The 25,573-nt window shown below is 40.2% G+C and overlaps 1 protein-coding gene across 1 annotated transcript in view; it reads left to right on the plus strand.

Annotated features, from left to right (window-relative positions):
* Positions 1 to 408: 408 nt before the first annotated feature.
* Positions 409 to 25,573, plus strand: part of LOC131033011 (uncharacterized) — a 36,423-nt gene continuing 11,258 nt past the window's right edge. Inside the window, exon 1 of the mRNA XM_057964116.2 lies at positions 409 to 972. Coding sequence (XP_057820099.2) covers positions 878 to 972 — 95 coding nt within the window. The 5' untranslated portion in view covers positions 409 to 877. The remainder of the gene's footprint in view (positions 973 to 25,573) is intronic.

A 25,573-nucleotide genomic window follows, 5' to 3' on the forward strand; every position in this document is an offset into this window, starting at 1 on the left:
GAGATACCCTAGGGGCAGATGTTGTGAGTTTGTGTTTATGTTCATGGTGGATATGTGTATATCTTGCAAATGGATGTTAAATGCATATGAATAGTTAATTGTACATATTGTATTAGAAGATGTTTATTTTTTATTTTTAATTCTATTTGCATATTAGATGGTTAATTTCTCTAGAGTATTTTGATGGGCATTACATAAAATCGATATTTTATACTAAGATGTGCAATTTCTAGTGATAAAGAATACATATCCTAAAATTTTAAACTTACGTCAAAGAATGACCATACTCGACTTCCATAGACTTATTATGTGGACATAATGATGAAACTCAAGATAAATGATTTGAAAACCCTACTATTGCTTTCTCCGTTACTAAAATGAGAATGGAAACACTAAATTTGTGCATTTATATAATTAATCTTAAACTAAGAAAGAACAACCAAAATTTCACTCAATTTTTTCTTGTTTTGTGTTCTTTTTTCTTGTCTTCGGATCTGTTGTTTGAATCAGCTCCAGTGCGACTATTTTACTGTGTTTTTATGGATAATTTGCTGTTAATATTTCCGTCTTAAATTTTTTTAGACCCCTTCTGTTCTATCTGTTTAATCAAAAACTTATTTTGTAAAAGACATGTCTTTAATACAATAAAAAAATACTTAACCCGACGCTCCAGGCCGCACCAGATATGTTTATCCTACCGGCAAAAAATATAATTTAAATTGAGTTGAACCAAATCAGCAGACTTTATTAGATCGATTAACTCGATAAGCCAAAGATTAAGTAAAGCGGTATCAACTGCGCAGAGTTAACTCAAACCGTCCTGCAATTTATTTTTATTTTTCAATCGGGTGGAGCTTCTCAATTGGTATACACAAATATGGCAGCACCACCTTCCAGATGGGGAATCCGGATTCCCTACATTGCCTCTCGCGCATACTTCTTTCTCATATTTCTGCAGATCCCTCTATTCAGGTACACTGCACTGATTTGTTTCTGGATTTGATCGATTCATCAATTTTACATGAATTACTGTATTTTTTGAAATTATTTGGTTTTAGGAGCCGTCTTTCTGTTTTTTCTTTTCTTTTTCTAAGGCAGTAGTTTTATCAAATTTCCATTTTTATAATATACTAAGTACTATTACACAGATATTTGCAGTTATAACCAGCGTGCATGAAATCTTAAATCAGAACAGTCTCATGAAGCTAGGAAATTTTACTTTAAGGATATATACCTAGAAAATATCTTCTAAACAATCAAACACACTGTGATTAGCCCTACCGACCGTGCTAGTGTAAAGCATGTTACTTGTTGGTTCTGTTCATGTGGGATTTTAACTGGATATATGTTAAGCCATCTTTTGTACATGACCCTTTATTTCATGCGTATTCACAATGAAAGAACCCACAAAGTATACAGATACCTTTAAGGTATGTTCATACCAGAGAAAAGGAAGATAGTAACATATTGATCTGGAGACATTAATCCCAAAGCTTGATCTAGATTGGCAAAGCTTTTGCCTCATGTGTAAACCTTTGTCCATAATCCTTCCTCTCCTCCAAGAAAAATAGAAAGAAAAAAATAATCAGTTTCCTGCAAATTGCTTAACTTGTCACAGAGCATTTGATCTCGTGGACTGCCAAAATGCATTTTTAAACGTTTCCAAAGGAGAAGTGATGTCTTTTTTCTGCGCTTGCAGGGGGCTATTCTTCACTGTTTTCATAGTTGAACTCAGGGTTCTTCTTCTTTGTGTTTCATTCAAGTTTTTGTGAAATAGTTTTATTAATATTATCCAATTTTTAATTTTTTTTGTTTTCGCATATATTGGTGATTTAGAGAAAAGGGTAAAGGCTGGTGTTAGTCAGCTTAACTAACCAATTTTTGAGGGTCTTTGCTATTCTGTTGCATATGTTCTTTTTTTAATGGGCAAATAGAGGTTCACAACAGGTGCTCCACCTTTTAAACCATATATAAAAAAACTATAGTTCTGACAATAAACAAGGAGCACGTATGCGTATTTTTGATAGGTAAATGATGGGTTTGTGGAGGACCCTTACCCCCAAAATATGAAAGATTGCATAGAATTGCACCAATGGGCCACATCTGGGACACAAGCCTAGAAAGCTGCTCCAATCAATTAGAAATGGCAAGAAGCCCATTGCAATTTTATTTAAAAGATATCATATAACATTTAAAATTGGCAACTTTAGAAATTTGTGTGGAAACTCTTGGCCATACCAACCAAAACTAAATTACCATTAGAAGGTCATCTTGCATGAACTGCTGGAGGAAAGAAGCTGTACCAAACCAAGAAGCAAGCTGAGGATCTAATCCCCGATGGAAGAGGAAGGACCTGCTTCATGGCCATACTGATGGACCACCTGCATCAGCATTGAAGTTGCCATCCAATGTAATGTACTAGTATCCATTCCCATCTCATTTCAGTCACTTGTAGCAATTGGCACTTGACCATGCTCCTGACACCTACCATCATGATTGCATCTACCATTCCCACAATCTCTACCTTGTATAACATTAACGAACATCTGCAGGGGAATGTTTTGCCACTCACTCGAGCAAGAAAACTGGCCTAAGTTGTACCATTCTTTTCTAGTCTTCTTTGGCCTGTTGAGGAGCTACATGCAATTTGCAGGGCCTCTGCTGCCCCCTGGCAGAATTGTGAGGACAACCTCAGCACCTGGCTTGCTTGGATTGATGACTGAAGCCAAGCCAAGAAGAGCATCTGCCAAAGGGAGTTGCTGGAAAACCAGTTGGGAGGCCAAGAATAGCAGCCTGTTTTTACCATTTTCTTCAACCAGTTTATGATTGACAGCTTTGAACTTCAGGAATTCCATGTAGTATGAGTGCAGGGTTTCAAATATTGACTCCATGAATATCAGTATTTGGTACTAAATTGGATTTTGAATAGAGGCCCCAAAACTATCCTGCCAGCATTAGCCATGTCATTCCTAGCTATAATGGGATGTTTAAACTTCATCTCTTGAAGCCTTCTTGTAATGTCCCCACTTTGAAAGAGAATTTAATGGTAAATAATAATAATAAAATTAAAATTTGAAAGAATAAAAATAAAATTAAAATTAAAATTTGAAAGAACAAAAATAAAATAAAAATAAAAATATAAAAGAATATAATTAATTATAATTAAAATCTTATTGAGTTAATGAATGGTCAAAAGACATGTAATGAAAAGTTGTGACTCCCTCAAACATGAGATATAAAAGGGAGAAGAGAACCTCATTTGAGAGGGGATAATTTGGGAATCAGAAGTGTAGATCTGATTTAAATAAGAACTGCAGATCTGATCATGAAAGGTTGTGTCCCTTTCAAAGGGCAGATATAATGAAGAGTTGCACTCTTTCAAAGGGTGCTAATGGTGGAAAGGGTGTGTCTCTTGCCAAAGGGCATACATGATGAAGAAGTGTGACCTCTCCCTCACATTGAGAGATATAAAGGAAGGAATATAGGAATAGATATTCTGCTTAATGTATTGAATGCTGAGCAAATAGCATTGGATTTACAGCTTGGTACGCTGAGCATACCCTTGCTGTTACAATATGGATTTATTGTTCTTTCTGATTTATAGATAAAGGTAATTCTCAGAATAAGGTTAAGAGCATAAAAGAAATAATATACTTTCCTAAAGAAATCTGGTTATTTCATTAGCAGTATCAGTAGTAGATATCATAGTTATAAGGAATTCTTATGGTATCAGATGAAATTCATATATTTCTGATCTAACCTCTGTTATTTCTGCTAATGCCTATGGAGGATGGGTTAGATTTGTGCTCAGGGAGAGGCAGTCTAATTCCAACCAATTAGGTAGTCCTGAGATGGGGTAAGCATCAGATTTCGCAAACCTTGAGGGTATAATCCCAAGATGGGGTAAGGGTCTGCATCCGTAAACCTTGAGGGAGCTTGTTGTAGTTTGGTTTCTCAGTGCCCTGGCAACATAATCACCCCTTCCTCCCTTAGGGTTAGGTAGTAACAGGGTTAGATCATAATATAGAAGGCTATGAATTTTGAAATGTAGAATTAATTGTAAAAAGGCATAATAACTTGGTAATGCATTCAGTAATGTATAATAATTGTTGGAAATATGATAGCTTCCCAGTAGGGGACATCACACTTCTGTTCTACACCATGTTTTGTTTCCCACAATAAGTGGATCTTTGCAGGCAGGGAAGAAATTGTCCAGCAAGGAGAAGTCAGCTGGTCATGATTACAGAGATATGTTGTCACCATGGCAACATATTTTGTAGGAAGTTGTCTGCTTTTACTGAATTTGGTGGCTTGAATCTAGGGAGATTGACTATCTCATCAGAGCCAAATTCTCTACACCAAATCAAAAGCTATTACCTTTGTGACTACAAAAATAATCTTAAGATGTCTAGTAGAAACAACGCCACCAAAGAGGATATCATGGCCCAACATAGCACTACTTCAAAAACCAGTCAGAGCCACTATAGAACCAAAGGCAGGGAGCAATATTAAGTAGGCTTGAATGAAGGTAAAGCAGAGTGCCAAAGACAGGATCAAGCCCAAATGATGAAAGTTTGATTGCAAATTGTAATGTCCCTTTTTGCAAATGCCCCAGTTTTTGCCCTAAAAACACAATTCCAAGTAACTTTCCTACTAGGGTTAGGAACATAAACTTAATCATATGATATCTCTAATTTGTTGGGGAAATTCAACTGTAGGGAAACTAGAATAAGGTGACTTGGTAGGGCGCCCTAGAGATCCTCTACCCTAGGCCCAAGAGTGGATATACCATCCCTCTTGGCCTCATGTGGCCCTTGCCATCCATATGAGATGGTGTACCTAGTGAGGTGTCCTATAACCGTTCCCCTCAATCTTGCCACTTTTATCCTACTTCCCATGATTGAACGTTCTTAATGCATTCATTTACCATGATAGAGAGCATGAGGAGCATTCACAATAGGGTGCCCTGAAAGTCTATCCTTTCTAAGCCCAAAGGCAGTACCCTTTTGACCCCATGGGACTCCCTGGTCTTATACCATGAGCTGGCGTACCTAGAAGATGACCCCATTGCTGTTCCCCTACTTGTAATGCCTCATTACCCCTACCATGGCTGAAAAAAAGAATACATATAGAACATCGTATATTATGTCACGTATTCTATATATCTATATATTAAACAATCATAAGCAACAGCACAATATGAATTAGCAATGAACAGATAGAAATAATATTCATTATGCTATATTAGACAGTCATAAACAGCAATGCATCATTAATCAGCAGTGTGCAGATATACATAGTATTCATTTTGCTATGCATAGGAAACTCATACCAAAACCACCGTATAGAATCGAACAGCTGTATACTTAATCATTAATACCTGAATTTGATCTCTTCAATGATTGATTGATTGAATGAATGAATTCCTTTGATTTGATGATTTGAGGTATTGGTGAGTGATGATTGAGTGACTGTTGATTTGATAGAATGATTTGCTGATTGATTGTTTTGCTTGATTTACATGATTGAAATAATGATTGATAAGTGATCCTCGAATGATTGGAATGATCTCTTTTATACTTCATTGGTGAAATTTTGGTCACCACCTTTCATAAGACTTGAGTCACCACCCTTCATTGCTACCTTTGAGAATAATATATTATTCTCCAAATTGATCTCCTTCCATCTCTTCCTCAAATGAACCTTCCTCCCTTTATATCTTCCCATGTGAGGGAGAGGTCACATCTCTTCACCATGCCTGCCCTTTGGCAAGAGACACAACCTTTCACAATTTCCACCCTTTGAAATAGTACAACCCTTCATAATTTTTGCCCTTTGAAAGAGACACAACCTTTCTACTTCCCATTCTTTTTCCCTTCGCTGAGCTTGGGTTTTTTGCCATTTCGCAGCCCTTAACTCACGAGCATCTCTCCTTCGCGAAGTCACGCTGACCGTCGATCTTTTTGGAACATGCTCACTGGTTAAGCCGTCCGTTTCCTGCAAAACTCGCCTGCCTGCCTCGGGATCCGTGTCTGCGTGGGGTCCAGCTGTCCATCAATCCTTCCTTGGTTCACATGCTTCCATTCATTTCTTCCCTCCTTTTTCCTTTTCAAATGATCTCTTCTCCCTTTTATATCTCATGTTTGAGAGTCTTCATTCCATGCCTATTGACCTTGAATTAACTTAATTACATTTTAAGTATGTTATATTGTATTTATTATTAAATCCTATTTTTAAAAAGGGAACATTACAATTTATGACTAAAATAATTTTCACTCCAGCCATTCCATCACTTGTAACCCAACTGCATATGCCAAATGTTATAGGATGATGTCAACAATGATGATATTTCTAAATTTTCATATAATTTTGGCCAAGAAATGAAGAGGCATATAGGGATTTAATTGGATTCCCACCCTGAGGAAGTATTTAACATTATTTAGTTGATCGGTCTCCAATCCTGTGGAATTGGAAGCAACGGGGAGGCAAGAATCTGCTCAGTCACCCACAACTGAGCTAGAGATACAGGTTAAGGTATCTTGGTCTGCCCCAAAGTTGGCCAAAAATCTGCTGACCTATTTTCTTCTTGATAGCACTGGGAGAAGCAGACCTGCAGAAAATCTACAGTCAGTTCTCTAGCCTCCCTGAGGACGTTGCTTGACTTCCATCTTAGATTTTGACATTTGTTCTCTGCTGAGATGATGATATGAGGCTTTTCACCATGGTCTGCATCTGCCTTATTGTTCATTCCATGTGGGATGAACAGGGAGGCGGCCATAACCCATTTTTCCAGTGTTTTCTCTCTTGATGCCTCCAGCTCTAGTTCTTGCTGGGTTTTCTTGGGAAGCTCCTTCAAAAAATGGTGTAGGGAAGGATCCACTTGACGAAGGATCTATCAATCTTGATTTCTCTTTTCTCTTTAAAGGGAAAGGAGCACATATATATTAAGATTTAGAGTTCATAGCTTACACACATTATTGCACATGCAGGATATACTTGGCAACGCAAAACAGCTTCTAAGGCAGCACAGCCAGGCTAGTATGCCTGAGGCTGATACCAAAACCAAATTACTAACATCTCCTATTATGCCACAAGTTGACAAATTTTCTGTCAAAACACATGAACAATCAAATAACCGGATACCAAAACTGCTATCAGCAGCTGATTTAGATAAATGCAAGTCCCATTGAATGCCCTTCTTTTGAAGATACGACAGATGCGCAAAGTGATGAATTTCCAAGTATCCTCCCCTTCTGCTGTTTACTGTGTCTTTGCTACTGGGACTACTTTCTTCAATGCTGTCCTGTCAATTTCCCTTCAGCCTCTCTATCCTTGACGTTTCAGATACTGTTTCTTTTGTGAGTTAGGAGCATTTTTGCCAAATAAAATTCTTTTTTCCTACACAATGATCAATCTAAACATGGTAGATGTTGGCTGCAAAAGTAAATACTTTTAATAAGAAATATTAAATATATAATGGAAAAAATAGATTGATGGAATAATGCTGAATATTTATCCTGTCTGCGAATTAAACCATTTTGGAGGCCTCATTATTAGCCTTTGAGCACATAAATCCCTGAAATCCCTTGTTTTGGAATACACAATCACGTAACATCTATACCTGACAAAGAGAGCTTGTTGATACTTTGCTCTGGCAGTACATTTCTTTGCTTACTAAGAATTGTCTATTCTTAATGTAGCTGTTACACACACACAACACACATGTATGTACATACATACAAACATACTTATGCATGTAGATACAAATATCAATGTTGCAAGAGCACAGATATGGTATCAGATACGAAAACGGCCATTTACTAAGGCCCCTACTATGGATATGGCTGGATACAACATTTGTTAAAAATGCATACACATATATGGTATCTGATACAAATACGGCCATTTTCCAAGGCCCCTAGTAGGGATTCGGCTGGATACAACATTTGTAAAAAACGCACACACACACACACATATATAACACACAATTATACAATTTAATAGAGGATATTTTTATTACTTTAAAAGCAATATAGATACATAATTGCTACATATTCTGAAGTGTTTATATTTAGATATAGTCTCATCATCAAAGGAGTCACGTTGGAAGAAATCATGGTGTAAGCAGGTTGTGAAAAAAACTGTTGGAAAGTTCCTTAATTTTGTGAACATTGAACTGTACTCCTCAACATTATTCATACAAAATTGGACCTGCACTTTTAATAGTTTCTCACTGGTTTTAGCCAATCCATAACCTGAGGTATAAATATTTTTTAATTTTTTTAGCCAACTCACTACAAATGCAGGGCAATTTTTTTACAAACCCAAATCCTTGTGAATCTGGCACAGATGGAGACCAAAGAAATTTAGGGCACAGTAAGTATGCTATCTGGGCCATATCTGCTCTGTACTATACCCGAATCCATACTGGGTACTCAGGTATGTGTGCCTATAAGGGGGTGTGGCGTATCTTGCAACCTTGACAAATGTGTGTACCATAAAATAAAAAGGAAATCACATACTCAAGCAGCTACCAGTTAAGATATCGTGCCTTGAATTTCTATTGATTGGTAGCATGGTTTGTGTGAAATAACGCATTCATAGGATTCTTTAGTTATTAGGCCCGCCAAGACATTTCAGGGACTATTTTTTTTGTTTGTTAGGAATGTTGTTGCCAAATAAAATTTATCTTATTATACTATGATCAATATAAACAGGCTTGATTTGGGCTTCCAAAAGTAAATACTTTCATTAAGAAATTTACCAATAAAGAAATAGATTGATTGAATAATGCTTAACATTTTTGTTTTTCAGAGTGAAACCTTTTTGGGGGCCTATTGTGACGTCTTCACACATCGCCCCATTGCAAATGGGGACCCCCACTTTTCGCTTTTTAGAGTGGAAGTTTTGCCTAGTTTCCTAGTGTTTGCCTTTGTCGATGAGAGGGTTTTTTTTGAATTTTGAATAGGATCAAGTTGCAAATGTTGATATTTTAATGATCCTAAAGTTTTGTCCAAGTGTTTGACCTTTTGAGCGTTAACGTGTTTTTAAACACGCGCATCAGTGATTTTAAAGTGCCAAGGTATTCCCAGACCTTTTGGAATTGTTTTCTCGCTCCTATGGTATTATTTAAGTTGATTTTGCATTTTATCCCAATATTTTCCTCGCGTTTTGCCCATATTTTGGAAAATTTGCCTAAGTCCAGTCTAAATTTAAAGTTTCTAAGTGATTTTGAGTGGTTAAAATGATAAAATCCTAAGGGAAATCTTTATTCCAAGGGTAAAAGGGTCAAATTCCATGCTAGAGGTGCTTTTCCCCTCACATTCCAGACTACCCAACCCATTCCCCCACTCAAAATCCACACTACACATGGGTTTCCCCTGAAATCCATACTGGCTATTATTTTCCCCCACTGTTTATCCATACCCAAGTCGATTTTCCTCTGGAAGTGCTAAAATTTGGCTAAGTGTCAAGATTTATCCAAATTGCCATCGATTTTCCACCAGGAGTGCGGATGATTCCATGCTTGGGTCGATTTTCCACTTGGATTTTTGTGACAACTAAGTGAGGATTTTTGTCCGGATTTCCATCCAGACAGAGATCGATTTTCCACTGGGAATATTTTGAAGAGTTTTGAGTCTGGATTTTCATCCAGACTGAGGTCGAAATTCCACCAGGGAGGTTTTTTCCAAGTTAAGTGAGTTTGGAGTGTGGATTTTTCAATCCAAACTAACATCGAATTTCCCCTGGGGGTGATTTTTTGCAAGTAGAGTGGATTTTTGTTTGGATTTTTGTCCAAGCTCATATCGATTTTCCCCTAGGAGGTTTTTGTGTGCATTTTGATGAATTTATGCATGGATTTTTGTCCAAGCTAGGGTCGAATTTCCCTTATGGAGAATTTTTGACCATTTTAATGATTTTTAAAGGGATTTTTCAATCCCAACCCAAGTCGATTTTCCCCTGGAGGCTTAATTTGGACTTAAATTACAATATTTTAATAAGTAAGCCCCATTTTAATTGCTTTTAAATAATTATTAATGATTATTTAAAATTTTAAAAGCAAAATTTTATAACTTCCAATAATCATTTAATATTTTGAACCTTCTAGAAGCAAGTTAGTTTTTACCAAGCAAGTATATATACAAGTGTTTTATCCCACATTGTTTGTGTGGTGAAAGTAAGAGGTAAAAACAAGTATATGAGAGGAGTCTCCAACATTATTTTATTATTAAATCTGCCAGGCGTCTCCATGAAAGGTGATTTTTCTCCCTTATTGGCGAATTTTGGCAAAGTGCTGAAGTGAAGTGTTGGGTTGAGGATTGTTTCCTCCATTTTTTCAGTTTGGCTATTCCAACCTCCATTTTTGCAGATCCGTGCTGCCATTGAAGACATTTTCAGAATTTTGGAATGGTACCATAGTTGGGAAAATTTCGATTTTTATTTGGGGGTGCTTTGTGCCGTTGTTTGGGGTGATTTTCTTCATGCTTGGTGGCTGCCATTATTTTCAGACCTTGCTGGGCGCCATTGCTAGGAGTGATTTGACCTCCATTGTTGGTTGGGAACACATTTTCAGAATTATTCTTCATTGCCTAGCTCATCCACACTAAGGCGATTTTGGTTAAGGGCTGTTTGGAGGAGTTTTCAGTGCATTTTCAAGGGCTGCCATTGTTGTTACAGTCTAAAACTCCATAGTTGCAGGTTGTCTTCAGACTGATTTTCATTTCCAGCCACTTGCCAACTTGGAAAATTTTACTTGGGCATCATTTCTTATGAGTTTTTTGGGCATATGGTGGAGCTTCCATTGCTGATCTAAGTCTGAAACTTCACTTTCAGATTTAGATATTTTTTACCAGCCCTTTGTTTGTGCCCAGATTCGACAAACTTCACTTTGGGAAGGTGAAATTCATCAAATACAGGTGTTTCCTATGACTGCGAGAAGTTTAAATGACTGATTTATTAAAGTTGCAGGTTGTCTTCAGACATTGGGCAGCCATTGTTGGACCTTGGAAGGGTGTCTTCAGACTTTAAGAACTAAAAATCAAACTTTTCCACACCCTTTTCCAAACATTTTCAGAATTGTGCTATACTTCCGGGCACCATTTTTGACATTTTTTTGAGTATACCAGGTTGTCTTCAGATTGAAACTTCATTTCCAGCCACATAGTTGTGCCGAGATGTGATCGTTTCTGAGTTTTGAAGGTCAAAATAATTCAAATGCAAGCATGTGACATGGCTGTGACCACTTCCAGCCATTGATATTCATCATTTTCAGAGTGTCTTTAGACTTTTTGGAGCCATTTTCAGACTTTCAGAGGGTGTGTTCAGACTTAAGAATCAGAAAATCAGACTTCAATACACCATTTTCTGAGTATTTTCAGACATTGGAGGGCGTATTCAAACTTTGTCCTCAGAAAATCAGACCTTTATTGCAACTTTGATATAAAAAATCAGTCACTTTCTGAGTGTTTTCAGACGTCCAAGTGATATTTCCACACTTGGACATTCATTTTTGGGCTCCAAATACTTGATTTTCTAAGTTTGCATGGGTGTCTTCGGACTTAGCAATTATGATCAGACTGATCCTAAGTCTGAAAATCGGTTTTTCTTAAGGAAAATCTTCCAGACTTTAATCCGGACCTTCATATTTTCTAGAGTTGGTGTTACAATTTTCTAAGACTACCTATCACATGTTGGGACAAATGTCAGGAACAAAGTCTTGATGGTGTCCGGATTTCCACTCCATGGAATGGTGATCCAGTCAACACAAGATTTTCAAGGACAGTGAGTCTGGATGAGGATCGGATTTCCACTGCAGGGTAGAATTACAAAGGAAGGAAGTTGTCCAGATAGGCATCAAATTTCCACCAAGTGAAGAATGGACAAGGATAATGCGGATGGTTTTGAGGAATGATCAGTCCATATGTGGATGGATTTCCCACCAAGGTTGAAATCAAGTTTATCACATGGGTGTTTGATTCAATGCTTATTTGTTTTGCAGGACTGTTATGAGGAAAGGAAGCACGATGATCAAGGCTTGAGGTGACGGAGGATGCGCGCAATGCGGATAAGGAAGTTCAATACTTCAAAGATTAGATGGGGATTTCCGGATAGAGATTCCAGAAGGTGAAGATGAGGACTAGATCAATCATGAAGAAGACTTCACTTTGATGGTGAACAAATGAAGGAAAGCAAGTTCAAGAAATGAACACAAAGGATTTTATGTCAAGAAATCTAGAACTACATCAAAGAATTCCAATATCAAAGTGCGTCAAGGAAGGAAATATTTCAGGATTCCAAGATTGGGAAATTTTCCAAACATAAGGAGGGAACAGTTCATGGAATTCCTTAACATAAGGATGGAATGCAAAGTATCATAAAAGATTCCAAACATTGTGAAGATGAAGAATGTACAAGGCAAATTGGTTAAGTGTATAAGGCAAGCCGAGGTGGCATCCTAGTCACCACTCGTTCAATCAAAGGTACCAAGTCAACATTCGTTCAAGGAGGGAATAGGTGACACATGGCACTACATCAAATATTATTTATCTTACCTACCCTCGTTTCTTATTGGCCAATGTAATGGTGGTTGTACAAACCCTAATTAGGGTTTTATCTTGTAATCTTGGCCGTTGATCTTGAATCAATCTGAGCCATTCATTTCTTTTGAGGCTCTATATAAACCCCATTGCCTCTCATTTGTAAGGGAGAGTTTTTGTAGAATTGTTGGTATATGCTACAGCTATTTGAATCCTAATCATTGTTCAATTGTTGGTGATTTTGCTCTTCAAGTGTTGTATTTGCATTCATGGTTCTCAATTCCTCCAAGTTAGATTAGAATTTAGATTAGAATTCATTTTCATGTATGTTAGATTGAGTGGAAGATTTGTTGAATTTGTTTGTGTGGAATCCTTAATCCATACCACTAACCTCTTGCCGCTGGTAAGTGCGCCTTGTGTGGTCAACTGGAATCTTAAGTAAGCTTAACTTCAACTATTACTGTTTGCCCTCTCGGGTAAACGGTTAAATGCAGAAAGTAAATGCACAGAACATAATGGAAATATATTAAATAACCAGCCTCTATATTAATTCCACAGTCCATGTACAATAAGTGCTTATAACATTACATCTGACACGACTATCATGATCCTCCTTCGAAGAAAAGGTACACAATATATAATACCCGAAGGGGCGCGACACAACCGTCGCGACTCCAACTACCTACCCGTCGGCTAACTAACTGACCGCCGTAACTCATTATTACCGACGACAACATAAACATAATATGACAACATAACATAATGATTATTCCCGTCAACATCATCCCCCCCAAGAAAAGAAGTCGACTCCGACGATTTAATACAAAATAGAGATGAACGGCAGGAACTACTGACGCCAGTCGGGCCCGGATCTTATACACTTGCTGCATCCTCGCCTAAAAACCCTTTTCTGCTACCATCCGATGCTCAAGTGCGGATTTCACCAATATTGCTTCCTTTGCCAGCACAGTCCTCCTGTGCCTACCCCAAACTTGTCTGCAAAACATAATTTTCAGTCTCAGCTTCCACCGATTGCTACTCAAATGATACTGTCTCCCCAGCCAATTTGTCCTCGATAGCCACCCGTGCTGCTCTCCCGGCATCCAACTCCTGGGTACGCTGAACTAAGTCTCACGAGACTATTGCCTCCAACCTGGTGGTCAACTCCTCCCGAGCCCTCTATGCATCCACCAAGGCAACCTCACGTCCAGCCGAGACATACTCCGAGTTCCTCAAAGCGTACCTATCATGCCTGGAGGTGGCCACAATCCACTGGCACAAATGCTAGGAGACACCTCAAATCCTCCATCACACTCCTCAAAGGCTAAAAACTGAACTGAATAACTCCCTGGTGTCATACAACTGCACAGACCTGCAATGCCTTCCCTCGAACTCTGTTTGTTCCCAACCTCCAAATCCGTCTCCCTCTACGACTTATGGCTTCCCCGCCAATGCTTAGCTGCAGGCTTCTTTCTCACAATACGGACAACCACAACACTTCCCGTGGTCTGCTGTGGCTCAAATTAAATTGGGGGTCTGGGGGCAACGCCCCAGCGGGGTCGAGGGGCAGCGCCCCTCGCGAGGTCTGGGGCAGCGCCCCTGCGGGGTCGAGGGGCAGCGCCCCCGCGGGGTCCTGGGGCAACGCCCCAGGTGTGCTCTCGCAGTACAGGGCGGGGTCGAGGGGTAGTGCCCCCGCCGCCAACACCAATTTACAACCTTCAGAACCCCACGAAAGTCCATGGCATGCATCATTTCTATGATATTTTATGATGTCAAAACCCTTCTTCTACACTCCAATATTTTCAGTGTCTAGGCTCCAGACTCCAGCAAATCATTTTAAATCTGGCCGTCGTCGCTTTTTTTTTTTTTTTTAGGCACTGTAATGTCCCCGATGGCACCCCGGCCATACAACCTCCTTGTACAGTCAACAACAACACTAGCACCTCCAATCGTGCGGTCGACACCCTTCTTATTGTACGGACACACCTCCGGTCAACAACACCACTCCAATCGTGCGGCTGCTTGGTCTACCTGTGGCGGTCGTTTTGCCCTTACGTGGCTGTGTGGATTGTGCGGGCTCCCGCTCTCCCTAAGCGACGGATCAATCTATAAGAACCCTCGACCCCATCCGTCCGCTTCACTCCCTGCGGTAGCTCGTGGGCTGTGTGTATTGATCGGGCCATGCGGTGCGTCCCTTTCCTTGGCTGCGCGGTGATGTGCCTTCGGCCGTGTTCGGTGTCTTCTTCCTCCGTGGGGTTTTATTGCCAAGGTCGGCTGTGCGGTGTGGTGGCTTCTTCCTTTCCTCAGCGGTGTGCGGCGTGGTGTCTTCTTCCTCTCCTTGGTGTGCGGCGTGGTGTCTTCGTGCGACGTTTTATATCCTTGCGCGGCCTTCGGTGGCTCCCACCGCACGGTGTGACCACCGCACGGTGTGACCACCGCACGATGGTTCCACCGCACGGTGGTCCCACCGCACGATGGTTCCACCGCACGGTGGTGTCACCTTGTCACCTTGGTCCCACCGTACGGTGGCCATTTTCCCCTTTTTTTTTTTCCTTTTTTTTTGATCATACGGTCGCTGTCGTACGACCGTGCGATTTTTTTTTCAAATTTTTTTTTTTTTTTTGAAGTTGTCTAGAGAGTCTTCGGCTCGAGTCCCCTGTCTCTGGGATCGCCCTTCATCCTTCTCGGTTTTTCTCGCCCAAAAGTCTCCTGCTTTTGTCCCGTGCCTCTCGAGTTGCTTGCCCGGCCTCTTAGGTCCCCTTCCATCCTCTCGGGTCCCCCTTCGGGCTCTCGGGTGTCTGTCCGGCCTCTCGGGTCCCCTGCGCACTTCGCGTGGTAGGGTTTCAATTTGTACCCGTTGGTGGCAAGTCTATTTTCCATGGCCATCCGAAGACCTGGAACCACAAATTCTACAGGGACCACGACCTCCTTCCCGTACATAAGAAGAAGAATAATGAAGATTTTGAAGACTGCGGTCTTCCACACAGGGTTCCAATCGTTGCCAACACTCTTCGGATTCTCTACGTCGCCAGGGTTTGGGGCGTCTCCCTTCCAATATTCTTTGTATTCCGGCAAGTACACCTCTGTTGGTTGCTCTGGTTCCTCTACTTCAAGCCTGTAGCTTTGGAACATTTCATAATCCTCCATTTGCCAGTGGAAGAGCCCGTTAAGTGAGCATACCTCATCTTCAGAACATCCCTCCAATTCGAGCACCCCTTCACTGTTCGGCTCCATCGCGTTCTTGCCCTTGCTATCATCGGGACCCCCTTCCCCTTTATTAAAGTCCTCTGAGTCTGAGTCGGAAGAGGCGAGCTCTTCACCAACATCTTGGGTGTGTAGGTCAATGGTATATTTCCGCCCTCCCTTCTCCATGGAAAGTGTATTTTTCTTCCAGTTGTGGTTTACCCTCGCATTGATCAACCACGCTCTCCCCAGGATGGCGTCATAGCCTTTCTTCTTTGAGGGAATAACCACGAAATCTAACAAGAATGGTTGTGTATCAATTGTCACTTGCTGGGCCATCAACAGGCCGAGTGGCTTAATGCCGTGTTGGTCCGCTCCCACGAGGTTGAATGTGGGTGGCCACAGGGTGGGCTTCCCCAGCCGCTTCCATATTTCTTCTGGTAGTACATTCACTCCAGATCCCCCGTCCACAATGGTGTCCTTCAGAATGGTCCCACGGATACCCATTTCTACCACAGCTGGGTGTCTACCACTACTCAAGGCTAGTAACATCGGGTCAGTCGAAGGGCTGACGGAAACCTCCACCTGTGGTGTACTCTTTGAAGTGGTGGCGGGAACCCCTACCTGTGGTGCACTCGACAATGCGGTGGCGGGAACTCGTACCTGTGGTGCACTCGACGCTGCGGTGCTTTGCATATTGGTGAGGATGGCAGTCCTCAATTGTGGCATAGAGTCTAGAAGGTCTTTTACCTTTATCGGCACCTCCATCTGCAAGATTTGCCCAATGATGTTATTTTCCGCTTCCGTACGAGATGATGTACTCGCCACCTCGTTGTCCCGTCGTTCGGTTGTCATCTCACGTTCAATATTGGCCTTTGCCTCCCGTAATCTCTCCTTCTTCGTACGGGGGTCGGGATAAGTGGCTTTTTTCGTCTGGGCGCGGGTGATCGCCAGTACTTCTTTCTCACTAGTCTTCTCAGCCTTCTCAATGTTGAGGAGATTAACCCCTGCCTGCGGGCAATTTGCGTCCTCATGGTTGCCTGGCCCACACCAACGACAGAGGTGCTGAGGGGTGGCTTCCTTCGTGCAATCACGGGCGAAGTGCCCCCACTGATTACAGGCCCTACATTGGATAATTGGCCGGCCCTTGGCGTCATACTGGATACGGCTTCCGTTATTGTTATTGTTGCTATTCCTTCCGCTGCCGCGTCTGTTGTCCCGGTATCCTCCAGATGATGTCGTGTTAGTATGTTGGCTGGTACCCGCTGGTGCGGATGTTGTGGCCTGCTCCGTGATCAACACCTGGTTCATTTGCGTACCTCGGGTTTTCATGTTGTATGGGCACTCCTTGGTGGAGTGTCCCATCACTTGGCAAATCTCACAGAATGCCTTCTTTTGGCAAGTACCCTTTGTGTGCCCTTCCTCTTTGCACTCAGTGCACCATATGTCCCCTTCATTCCGACTAGTGCTTCTCATTATTTTGAATTCCTTTCTCATTCGCTCCATGTCTTTTTGGAGCGCTTGCACCCGTTTGCCAGCCTCGCCGTCGCTGCTGCTTTCCTGTGAAGAGTCATCGTCCTCGGATGAGGATTTATTACTTTTCTTCTTTGATGTTTTGTGTTCGCTCTCCAGGTCCATCGCCCTATTATAAGCGTCGTCATATGACGTCGGGGGTACAATTTTCATCTTCCTCCGTAGGGAGGATTTCAACCCTTCAACGAACCATCGTTTCTTCAATCCATCTGCGGTTTGGCTTTCCATTTTACCCAAGAGTTCTTTCAGCCTCCGACTGTATGCCCGTACTGTCTCCCTGGTACCTTGTTTGGTACTGTATATCTCCGTTACAATTTCATTGTCATCACGGAGCAACCGAAACTCCCCCGTGAATTCCTTCTGAAGATTGGCCCACGTGGCCACTTTTTGCTTGTCCACATCGGAGTACCAATCTATGGCAACTCCTCGTAACGTGGCTGGGAACTGCTGTACCCAGTCATCCTGGTCTGTTACTCCGTTGGCAGACCAAATGGTTTCACATGTACGGCAGTGTCGTAAGGGGTCTTCCTTGCCCTCCCCTGTGAACTTTGGCAATTTTTGTTTACTCGCCATCCCACCACTGGGTCTCGCTCCTCTAATTCCTTGTGTGCTTGTACCTGGCGATCCTCCGCCTTCTGCAACTGAACCTCCACTCGTCGGAAAAAGTTGCTGACACCGAACCAAACAAATTGCCTCCCGTACGGTACCCTTGTGCTCCCTCGGCACCTTCGGTCGTACCGTCACCTTCCGTTGTCTCCCTCCGGTTGTCCTCTGAAATGGACAAATTCTTTAGCAAGTCTCTGGTAGCGTCGATTAGGTTTAGACTTCGCCTTGTTTGTTCCACCAACTCTTCGCAGCTTCTTACCCTACGGTGGTATTCTGGTGAACTGTAGAGTTCTCCTTCGGCACCCTCCGTGACTCCTTCCGGCAGCCCTACAACAGTGTAGACAGTGTAGTTCTCTCCGTCTATCTCTGCCTCCGCAACCTCCGTGACACCTCCTGGGTTCCCTTCGAGCAACCCCTCGGCCGGTCGTCCCTTGGCAAGCTGCCTTAGCCTACGCCTTCGTTCTATCTGCTGTCTGAGATTCAACGCAGTTTGTGCCACTTCCCATTCGTCACTCTGTAGCTTTTTATTTTTGTCCTTATTTAGTCTATTGGGCATAAGTCACTTCCATACATGCCATGTACACAAAAAAACTTTTATTATTTTTATTTTTATTTTGCCTTTCGGCCACAATTTATATCAGCAGTGTGTCGGGATTATTACAAGGTTCAATTTCCTCCTGGCCTGGCGCCATCTCGTTCTGTTTCCCGTCGGCTGTTCTCTTCGTAGCGTTGCAGGATTTGTTGTTGTCGCTCTTCCTGGGCAATCTCCTCCAGGCGGGCCTGTTGTGCCAGCGATGCCTGTGCAAGCAACCAGGGGAGGTGGTTCATCAACTGGTTTACTGCTGGGCTAACCTCTAGCGCTGTCCACACGGCACTTGGTGGGGTTTCTGCCTCCGCCGCTTCTCGTCGAACGTATGTCTGAATGGCTACCTAGAGCAAAATTGAAAATTCTCACGTTGTCGTGTCTTCTCCTGTGTAAAGTTCTGTCCGCGCGTCGTCGGCCTCCGGGTTTACTTCACCAACGGGTAGGCCCATTGTGTCTGTGCACCATCCGTGTCTTCCGTTCCCGAGTTCGTCTAGGCAACGGCGCCAAATGTTTGCCCTCTCGGGTAAACGGTTAAATGCAGAAAGTAAATGCACAGAACATAATGGAAATATATTAAATAACCAGCCTCTATATTAATTCCACAGTCCATGTACAATAAGTGCTTATAACATTACATCTGACACGACTATCATGATCCTCCTTCGAAGAAAAGGTACACAATATATAATACCCGAAGGGGCGCGACACAACCGTCGCGACTCCAACTACCTACCCGTCGGCTAACTAATTGACCGCCGTAACTCATTATTACCGACGACAACATAAACATAATATGACAACATAACATAATGATTATTCCCGTCAACAATTACGCATCCCTTGACAAGCATCAACTTGGATGGTGTCAACGTTTGATGGTGATAGCCTAAAAATCTTTAAGTATACCTTAGACGATTGCACTAAGCTTGTGTCAATACCTGATTGTGAGACCTTGCCTAGTTTGATTCCACTAAATCCATTCATCATTTCTTACATTCCTAGGTTTAGAATAGACTTCCTGAACCCTATTCCTTTTGCTCATTTTTTAGTAAGAATTAAGTCCGGAGCTTCATTGCCAAATCCCAAGTTATCGGCATACTTATCCTGATCCATGATAAGATTGAGCATTCATGTACAACGCAAGTCCCCTTGTGATTCCAGCATTATCACATCAAACCACTAAACTTATCCACAAGTCAAGACCTGACATTTCGTAACCTTGGAGTTGTCTCATTTGATCACAAAGCATAGCATATGAGACTTTGTTCAAGAGAGGATAAGATACCTTGGTATTTTATTCCGTGTTCGCATGTGCATTAAAAACACATCAACAGGGACTCATTGTCAGTCTATGGCCACATAAATGCCTTGTTTTGAAATACACAATCACATAATATATGTCTGTGCCCATCAAACAGACGATCTGTTGATACTTCGGTCTGGCAGTAAATTTCTTTTCATACAAGAATGGTCAATTCTTATTGTAACTGTTATATACACACATGCACAGCACACACATATGTATGTGTATATATACATGTTTGTGTACCATGAAATTACTTTAATAAGGATATAGGAAAACAAAGGTGATAATCAAACAAAAAAACATTTGTTGATGAACTACCTTCTGTAATTGGCAAGTTGATACAGGTACCTAAAGATCATGATGCCCAGGCAAGTTAATATAGGACTTTCTCTATCTTGTAATTCCATGGATGCAATCATCGCAGTCACAAAGAATATCAATTTTTAAATGTGTTTAGCACATGATTCATGGCTTTTGATAAATGCTTCATGTTCCTTAATTGTTGTTGATCATTGCTCATAGGAGCTTCCATCATCACTCTTTATTGGGTATGAAAAATTAAATTTGGCCAAATCACTCATTTTTATCTCTTCATATCTATATTTGGAAGGAAAGGCAAAAAAGTATACCAGTAGAACATAAACATAAAATGAATGGATGTTTCACCAAATGTCTATTCTAGTCAATCGTATATCAGAAAAAAAGAAACATCATAAGGAGGCAATCATGATTAGACATGAATTTAGAATTAGATAATCTCAACAGATTTTGCAAAACTCACAAGTAGTCATCACTGTAGTGCTATTTAATCCTAGGCAACTTTGCTGGCTTTAAATTGCATGAATACCTGCTTTTGGGTCTTGCCAAAGCTGCATTTCTTATTATTTATTCTGCACTGTTTGTTTACTGCAAACATGATTGTTTGTCTATAGTGTACTTTGTTCCAAGAATGAGTTGTTGGAAATGGCATCAAGTCTACAAAACTGAACTTTGCCATAGCAAAAAATGTTTGTTCTTAGAATAAAGATTGGTTAAATGAGAAAACAACAGTGACAGCTGAATTAATATGTGGTCAATTAATTAATTAATTTTATCTGAAAGACTTAGTCAAAGCTTCGTCTTCCGACTCAATCAAGGTGGGTCATTGTTCCAAAACATCCAGTACTCGCCTAACTTGCAAAATAGCCCATTAACTTGCCTAGCTGAGTTTTTGGCAAAGACCACTCAGTTTGGCCAAGTTACTGAATTTAAGTATTCTTTTAATTTGCTGAGTTGCCTTGTCCAAGTCAAAATTGGGTCTTCTGAGTGGTGAGTTATGAAACTATGGGGTCGGTGATGGTGATTGCTATGAGCACCTAGCGACACAAAATAGTTTACCAGAAGCATTTGTCATAAGACTCATAAGCGTCATAAGAGGTGTCAAAACACTCACGAGTGGCTGTTTTTTTCTCTTGAATTCGAGTAGGGCCTGGATAGTACAAGTTGTAGAATATCCATTAATAAAGTTGCTCGTATGATTTGATTCTATTTATTTCAAAATTATGCTTCACATTGTTATGATGACAAATTTGTGGGAATTAAGCCCGCCCTTGAGGTTTTGCACCATTGGATGAGTAGTCGTACCTTTCATGACATTCCTCAAGTTTGAGAGTAGTATCTTTGAAGTGTGAATGTTGAGCTACGCGAGATCATTTGTTAAAGACTCGAAGCCGTGGAATTCTATGTACCATTTTGTAAATTTGTATTTGTAAGGCCAGAAATTGAACAGTATGAATCTTCAACAGATCTACCACTAAATCCTTGAATTCACACATTATTATAATCTAAACAATAGAGCTTGTAAGACAAATGCATGAAATCAAAGAATAACAATAAGGAAATTACCTTCACACACAAGTCTCTTACTCTATTGCTCTTTGAAGCTTTCTTTCAAAGAATGGTATGTAGCTCTCAGATTTTGCAAAGCACTATTTGTAGCGTGGTCACATGAAGCTTAAATATCGTGGTTCCTAGGATGGCGATGAATGATTGACATGATCACTAGCTTGATAATGACAATGATTTGATAACAATTGATTAGCTAGGGTTTAGTTTGATGAAAGATGATTGATTTATCAATTTAACTTGATATTGATAAACGGTGGGGATTACTTCAGATAGATTTGAAGATCAATGGTCAAGAATCAATGAGAGGATTTGGAAGCTAAAAATATGAGTTAACTGATTTCCCGTTTTAGTGAACTGATTGCATGCGAGAATAATGGATGAGAGAAGTGAGAGAAAGTGTTAGATGAACCGAAGAAATGGAGGTGCATGAGAAATAAAAATAGAAATAAATAAATAAATTGTTTAATTCCATGTGCATAATGATAAAATAAATAAAATAAATAAAATAATGATTTTATTTATTTTTAAAAGAGCTTTATTTAGAAAAATAACTAAATAAATTAAAATGATTTATTTAATTATAGAAGAAGAGTTAGCTAATTAGATAATTTAAAAATAATTATTTAATTATAGTGAACTAGAAGAATAAAATGAAAATTGAATTAATTAAATACTTAAAAATTATTTAGTGAAAGGTGGAAATTAATAAATTAATTAAATAATTAAAATTATTTAATTAATATTGGAAGAAAAAGAATAATTAATGGAATAATTAAATAATTAAAGTGATGATGGAGGGAAATTTTGAATTTGAATCAATGAAATGATGTTAGCTTAAATAAATAATAAAATTATTCAATAAATTTTAAAAGATGAAATATTGAGAAATGACAATATGATGATGAAATGTGTAGGTCATTTTTTAGTGTCTATGTTTTGCCCCTTTTTGAGACAATGCGTTTTATAGCGTTGTGTCAAATAAAAAGAAAAAGTAGTCAATAAGAAGATGATTAGATTTGGAAAGATGCCCCAGTCATTTGAATGAGTGACTAGAAGGAAAGATGATGGAAGTGAGGATGACCCCTCGAGAGGACATGCAGGTTCAAGAGAACACAAGTGTACTCTCGAAATGGATGAGATGATAGAAGATAGAAATGGGAAGAAGATTCAAGAGGATGAAAACAGAGGAAAGGATAGATGAAGTGATGATGGAAAGGAAGCAAGCATGCACAAGATGATTCAAAGACAAGCCTGATGTTGCCCCAGCCAAGTGAAAAGCCAAGTCAGGTTGTGAATGATATATCCCAAAACAACACATGGATTGGGAAAGATGCATTGTAATGTCCCCTTTTGGGATTTCCCTAAATTTTGCCCTAGAATCACAAGTTTAATAAAATAGTAAACTTAACATAGTTAGAATCATATTCTTATGAATAAAATGTCTTCAACAAGATAAAACCTACAATCATCAAAAGCATAATTCATAAAGAAATCATTTCAACTAGGGTTAGATAGCATATAGTCATAACTATTTCAAATCTAGGTAATCTCCATAATATCTATAATGCATAATTGGAGCTCAACCATAATAGGGCTTGGATGACAAACATGATAGGGCACCTGAAGCTGTCCCCACGCTAAGCCCAAGAGTGGATATACCATCCCTCTTGGCCCCATGTGGCAGTCTGCCATCCATATGAGGTGGTGTGCTTAGTGGGTAAGCTTGTACCTGCCCTAACTATCCATGCTGCCTTATCCACCCTTCTGATTGAGACTCCTTGAAACTACAATAGGGTGCCCAAAGCGATCCTCTACCCTAGGCCCAAGAGTGGATATACCATCCCTCTTGGCCTCACGTGGCCTTTTGCCAACCATCCTTCATGAGGTGGTATACCTAGAGAGGAAGCCTGTATCAGTTCTCCCTCCTTATATTTCCTCCCTCACCTTGCCATGATTGATTGCTGCAATGAATAGACGAGAAATACACATTATTACTTTTATCTAATATATATGATGTTAGTTATCAAATATATTATTTGAATTATTCCCTATATTAATATGTAAGGAACTGAGCATTTAAACATTATCTTGCTGCATATATCAAGGATATGGGTTTTGGGACATAAAGACCCAAAGTAGATGATGGAGGATTTAAGATAGTGGATTTTGAGATGTAGAGACCCAAAATAAATTTGAAAGGTGGGGAATTTTTAGATAAAGGAATAAAGGAAGCTTTTGGAATAGCAACTTTGGATGTCAATTTTGATTTTACTTTGGGATGCATTGTTTCTATGAGCAACTTGGGAATCCACATGGTTTTTGATTTTTTTTTGCTTGATGGGCCTTTGTGGCCTTTTGGATTTTGCCTTTTGCTTTTGCATCAAAATTCTCATTGTTTTTACATGTCTTTAAGATTGGACATGTTGATCTTTGGACGTATGTGCATTTTGGGGCTTATGAATTTTATGATTGGCATCCAAATTGATTCTAAGAGAAATGGGATTCATGGATGGATAAGAGTGATATGGAGGTCTTTTGGATGGGTTGATGTAGGTGGATGGTTGGAAGGTTCTCAATGATGTGTGCCTTTGTTGATCTTCATTTATGATAGGGTAAATGGATAATGAGCTAGGGGTGACATGGATAGTGGATGGAGGGGTATAAGGACCTAAGATGGATGGAAGGGATGAAGGATTTGATTTTGGGATATAGGGAACCAAAATAGATGGAAGGGATGAGGGGGAATGTGTATGTTTGGATTTAGATGAAGGGATTAGGGGTCTAGTAGGGATACCAACGTTTTGAGAGTGAGCTATGTAGCGAAGGCTATGATAATTGGGATTTTCTTTGATAGGGGTTCTAATATACCTTGTTCATGGAGGCCTAACCCTTTGCCCGGATAATACATGTTTTGACAATTCTTTTTACTAGTGGGGTATTTGTTGCTTTTGAAACAAGATGCAAGTCCATTTTGAGGAGGATATGGTATGGAATGAATGATAAGCTCATGAAGTAAACCAGATTGGATGAAATTTGATAAGGGGTTTGTGAGTAAATTGGATAGGGGTGATGTGATCTTGAGGGGGATTAGGAGAGATGATGGGATCTTGAGGTGGGTATGGAGGACTATGACATGGAGATGAAGGGATACTTTGATCTTGACTTGGAAGAGGATCATTGGATGGAGTGGGAAGGGTACTTTACTCTTGATTTTGAATGAGATTATTGGATGGGATGGAAGGGATATCTTGATCTTGCGTAGGAAGTGAATTATGAATGGGACTTGGAAGGATACTTTGCTCTTGAGATGGAAGGGGATTGTTTTGGAGTGAATGAAAAAGGATGATGGGATCATCATGAGATTCGTGAGAGATGGGATCTTGGTCAACAATTGGATGGGATGGGAGATTTTCGATATCTTGATCTTGATTTATTTTTTAGGACTCGTTTCTTCATTCTTTTGATTATTCTCTTGACATAGATCCAATTCTAGTGATGGGTTATGTGTTTGGATATGTGTGGGGGATTCTTGGATGGAGTCAATATTTTGGCATGATAGAGATTGATTTTGAATAGGACTCTCTAAATTGGGCTTGATTTGTAATGGAGTGTATGATGGTGTTTGATTTGGGATTCTTGAATCATAGAAGGAATTTGTATCAAGAAATAGATTACCTTGGATTTCATGATTATCTATTGTGGATAGCCCTTGGGGGTAAATTAGAAAGGCGTCGTTGTTGGATGTGTTGTTTGATGGAGATAATGTGGATTGCTGTTCTGGGGTTTTAGGGGGTGAAGGCATGTTGGAAGAGATGGAGGCTACTTTTAGGCCAACTTCTTCTATATAGCCTATTATGGAATCATATGAGGTGGATATGTTATTGGTGTTATTGTTTTGGAATGAGCCATTGCTAGATATGGATGGATGATTTTGAT

Source organism: Cryptomeria japonica, chromosome 9 (assembly GCF_030272615.1).
Source record: "Cryptomeria japonica chromosome 9, Sugi_1.0, whole genome shotgun sequence".
Taxonomy (NCBI): Eukaryota; Viridiplantae; Streptophyta; class Pinopsida; order Cupressales; family Cupressaceae; genus Cryptomeria; species Cryptomeria japonica.